The sequence below is a fragment of the Anastrepha obliqua genome, chromosome 1, assembly GCF_027943255.1.
Source record: "Anastrepha obliqua isolate idAnaObli1 chromosome 1, idAnaObli1_1.0, whole genome shotgun sequence".
NCBI classification, from domain to species: domain Eukaryota; kingdom Metazoa; phylum Arthropoda; class Insecta; order Diptera; family Tephritidae; genus Anastrepha; species Anastrepha obliqua.
Window position 1 is genome coordinate 36,095,139 of NC_072892.1, and position 5,185 is coordinate 36,100,323.

The 5,185-nt window shown below is 36.4% G+C and overlaps 1 protein-coding gene across 1 annotated transcript; it reads left to right on the top strand.

Annotated features, from left to right (window-relative positions):
- The first annotated feature begins 1,683 nt into the window (after positions 1-1,683).
- LOC129247039 (uncharacterized) lies at positions 1,684-3,549 on the top strand. The gene has a single exon (XM_054885945.1). The coding sequence runs from the start codon at positions 1,684-1,686 to the stop codon at positions 3,547-3,549; it is 1,866 nt and encodes a 621-aa protein (XP_054741920.1).
- Positions 3,550-5,185: the final 1,636 nt, after the last annotated feature.

The following is a 5,185-nucleotide window of genomic DNA, read 5'->3' on the forward strand; positions in this document are numbered from 1 at the left end:
ATCGAAGGTGTTTCGATAGTGATGCCCAGATGTTAGTAACTAGTAACTGCTAGACGGTTTTATGCCTTCCCAAGTAGACAGGTGTATAAGTTTACACGTTAGAACAACGCATTACAACTATTGAAACTTGTTATAAAAATGGTCGATCTTTAAGAACAACCTACGGCAAAATTAGTGGAATAATCGTATGAAGGAATACACAATTCAAAACTGATTCTGGCGAGAATAGAAAAACGATTGGCACACCAAAATATTGTTGCTGTAGCGCTAAGTGTTGCTCAACAACCTTCAACATCGATATCTCGAAGTCCTCAGTAATTAGACATTCATGCATCGACTGTTTGGCGGATTTTACCAGTAGATGTTCTCATGGTGGACATTTCATGTAATTTGTCACAGAGCCGTATTTCGAATACAAATGGAGAAACTGAACAGTATCTAAACTTTATATATTTTATTTTAAAACAAGAATGAGGCGCGGCTTTTGAAAGACCATTCATTAAGAATACAGAAGGTGCGCATTGTAGTTTCATGCGATTACCACAATCTACATTTATGGGGCAAAGTGAACGCTTCAGTATAAACATCAACGACACTTTCGCACTTTACTCGATTGGTAACTTAGTCCCAAATAATTTTACGGATGCTTAGGATAATGGAGTTGTATTTGACTCTAATATTTTTTCTTTTACCAGTCGTATTAATTTATTATTCATTTAATATTAATTTTCCAAGCCGTATTCAGATCTGTGTTTCATTCGGAATAATACCGCCGAGTTTTCTGATCCTTATACCTTTAAACTTCTATTTGCATTTCTCTCCAGTTTTCAATTGGAATAAGCAGCTATTATCTGACCGACCATATGACCATCTCTCTGTGGATAGAATGTATTGAGTTCAGAAAGTGTTTCACAACGTTCATTACGATTCGAGGTTCCTGTAGCACCATACAACCCATGGAAAATAAATAATATGTCCTCTCTCATGCTTTTACAACTTAATTAACGGAAATGCCGATTACCCTATTTTATTTGTGCCGATAAGCCCTAATCTTCCACCATGAAATCTTCGAAATTTCTGTCCCTTTTATGATGAAACTATTAAAGTAATTGCAAGTAATACTGAAAAACTGAAATTGTGTTTTAAATTAAATTAGTGTGAGTTTGTCTATAAGGAACACAGTGTTGCAGATTCAATAATTAAAATAAAATTGTATTTACGTTGATATTAACTACCAGTTTCAGTTCGTTTAGCAGCTGACCAGCATCTTTCCAACTCATCCGTCGATAAACTCTATCGGAAGTTACAAATGTTCGCTAACCATTCGCAGAGAAATCACCTTTTAAGTCATCTACTGATTATGTTGCGATTAAGCGTTTAATAGGGCAGTGAAAAAATGTCGCTTGAAGACAAAATCCCTGGCAGAGCACCCGCTAGAGTAATAAAATTTCAAAATAAGGATTTTTTCATTCCATATACATTTATGGCGCAAAAAATTATTTCTATTTTCCCCATGGAATTCATTAAGTAAAATATTTACAAGTCATATGTTTATTCAACAGCAACAGGTGTGTGATTACCTTGGACAGTATAAACAATGGGAATGCAATCACACTTTCAGTCGGTAGGAAAGGTACTGCGACCAAGAAGTAAAATCATTAACCGGTCAATGTGCGAAGTAAAATGTTGTTAGTTGTTCAAATAATTGCCACCTGCATCTTCGTTGTGTCGACCAGCGCGACTAGTGCGACAAGTGGACAAAATTTTGCAGCAGCTGAAGTATATTCCATACAAACCACGAATTCTTTTCTGTATGAATTCAAGATAGTACTACAACGCCTGCAAGATGAAATGCATTACAAAAACGTCTTATTAGTGGCACGAGTGGCGGAAGATTGTGTTGCCGAAGAGCTATTCTCCCACATTTCCCATCCACATCTAATACACAATGGATCCATCGATTTTTATGTGAAAGACAAATTTAATAGAGAATTTCTATCCATTCTCTGCCTTGACAAAATCACAGATCACGAACTGTTGCGCGAACTTAGCACAAATCTACAACATATGCGCACAAAGCCTATTCTTGCCATATTAAACAGAAAGTCGTCGGAGACTAAATCAGAAGAGCTGGAGGATTTTTTTATGCTTTGTGAAAAATGGAAACTCTTGAATGTAATGATATTGGCAAGCGACTTTCATGTGGCACACATTTATCATAGCTACACTCAATTTCCAGTTTTCGAAATGGAGCGCAAACACATACGCATTGACCAGCCGCTGATGCCCTATCGCTTGCTGGATCTGCGTCTTAAACGAATCTGGGTTTTATTGGATCGGATGGAGCCAAACTCTATGCTGTATCATGATCCTAAAGTAGAACAGCTCCATGCTGCTGGCTATATAGGGAGACTATTAATATATTTTATGGAACACTACAGATGCATACTTCAACTGCCACGCGAATATGAGTGGTCGTATTTAAATTCAATACATTGGACTGAGATATATACCGCTGCACGCAATGGCACCATCGACTTCGGTTTCACTGAGTCAAAACCGCAGTTGGATGGCAATATGGACAACCATATTTATCCACTCGAAATGGTGCATTGGATGACAATGTTGCCTGTGGAGCAGCCAATTAAAACGAATATAATAATTTTCGCTTTCTTCCGTTTACACTTCATATTACTGTTGTTACTGATATGTTGGACTCTATCGGTACTACTCAAGTTAGAAGGTATTTTAAAAAAATTTAAACATCTGACAATTCGAATGCTTCTGGTGAACTTGTGGGCATGTAATTTTAATATCTTACGTGGCATACTAAGTCAATCACCGAAGATGCACAGAAACAGCTATCACACCACGTTTTGTTATGCATTGAGCATTTATACGGGCTTTATTTTCACTGCCATGTACTCGAATATGTTGGTCAATTGGTTGACGATATTACCACATGAGCCACCAATACGCAGTTTCGATGACGTTGTCGAGCGCAATTTGTTAATACAAGTTTATGAAAAGGATTTGCAGAGCATAAAAGAATATCGGGGTGATGAATTCTTTTCTAAATATCAGTCGATTTTCAAGCCCATCCAAACATATGCCGAGTTCCAACATAACCGCAGGCAGATGGACACGCGTTACGGCTATGCAATTAACTCGAAAGCTTGGCTATCATTTAAGGAACGTCAAAATCATTTCGCACGGCCGCTATTCCGTTTAAGCTCTGAGCTTTACTATGCACATAATATGTTTGTGTCTTTCCCTGTGTATGAGAATTCTATCTATAAGGACTTGCTCGATCGTTTCTGTTCACATCTACGTGAAGCGGGTATCATAGATTATTATCAAGGCAGGTCTTACTATGATTTACTGGGAGCTACAGGCTACATAATGACAGACCCCACTGAAACACCAACAACAAAAGCATTGAAAGTTGTGGATTTCATATGGCTATGGGTGTTGTATGCCACAGGAATAGGCATCTCCTCTTTGGTTTTCTTGATGGAGCAGTTCGAGCTGCGAATACTGGAGAATTGAAGAAACCGCTAGAATAGAATACATATATTAATGTGCATATATTTACTTGTATTTATTTTACTCAAATGTATTTCGATAATTAAGTTGCATAAATAAAGAATATCAATTACACATACATTAGGGTGTGTACATTTTTTGGCATGCTTATTAGCAGAATCGGATTCTACAGAAATCTCTATAAAAAAATTTCATTGAAGCATTGCCCTAAAATCAATTTCAAGCCACCAATAAATAACATGTAATTTGCTCGAGCAAAAATGGGTTTACCAAGAAACGCCCAAGTACAAATTGGTTTGTTATTTGTATTTAATAAATATTAATCTTCACATTAAATAAAAATTGCTTGTTTTAAAATTTTGATGGCTTGAAATTGGTGTTAGAGGTTTGCTCAAATTGACCTTTTTTCATAGAATTGTATGTAGAATCTGAATCTATTAGGGAAAAAATCATGCCATGCAACTAACTCCACCCTAATGTATAAAAAGGATGTATTTTTAAGAGTTGGAGAACTTAAAATGAAAATGGTAATTAGATAATTCCATAGCATCTATTTTAACACGTTCCGTACCAAGCGCGATCCCGTTGAGTTTCCTGCCGGCCGAAGTTTTACTGTCGGCGCACTAGAACGATGGCGGAGAGGTATGCGGGAATACCAATAATGGAACACTAGTAGCTCTTTTTTATATTTTTATGTTGTATATTCTATATTATATGTACTTCTACTACCTTTAACTTGCTCCATTAAATTTGTTTTCAAAATGCAACTGAATTCTTATTTAACTTGAACAAGAAAAGCGTAAACTATATATGGGTTACGTAGGCCAAGCATGCCCGCAACCCAAGTGCGGTTTACTCGGGACGGAACCTGTTATTATGATAACCGGCACATGTCCGCGCGGCTACGACTTACATGGTCCATTGGACCCGTCCAATTTTCGACTACTTTTTCCAATAAATTTGACCGTATGGCGACAATGGTGGCTTCAATATTGCAATATGTCGATTTTTATGCGCACTTCATGGCAAGTTGCGCCGTCTTGTTGGAACCAAATGTCGTCGATGTTTTCCTGATTAATTTTTGAAAAAATAAATCAACCCGCATGGCTCGATAGCGCTCGCCTTTCACCGTAACGGCAGCTTCTTCCTCATTTCAAGAGAAATAAGGATTGATGATGCCGCCAGTGCTCTATAAATTTCGCGAACAAATTTTTTATTTTTTTTATTTTTTTCAAAGTAAATTTCCACAATTCGAAAGCGTTGTTCTGGCTTTGTTAAGCATTTAATATGATGACTTGCCAAACCTTACTGAACAGAAATATCAACACAGTTGGTCATTCTGTCATTTGACAGGTAAAATTATAGTTATCGATATTGATAGTTCTCATGCCGCTAAAACAACACTCGATACATATACATGAACAAACATACATATACCATTTATGTAGTTCAAAATTTGTACTTATATCACATTAATAAAAAAATTAAAAGAAAAAAGTGAAAGAAAGAACAAAGTGTAGTTCAATTCCTTACTTGCTCCGAAATCACATTAAATATTCGGCTTTTTACTTCATATTTTGACTGTTTTTACACTATATTTCGAATACAAAACTAATTGAAATATAATTATCCGCCTGAA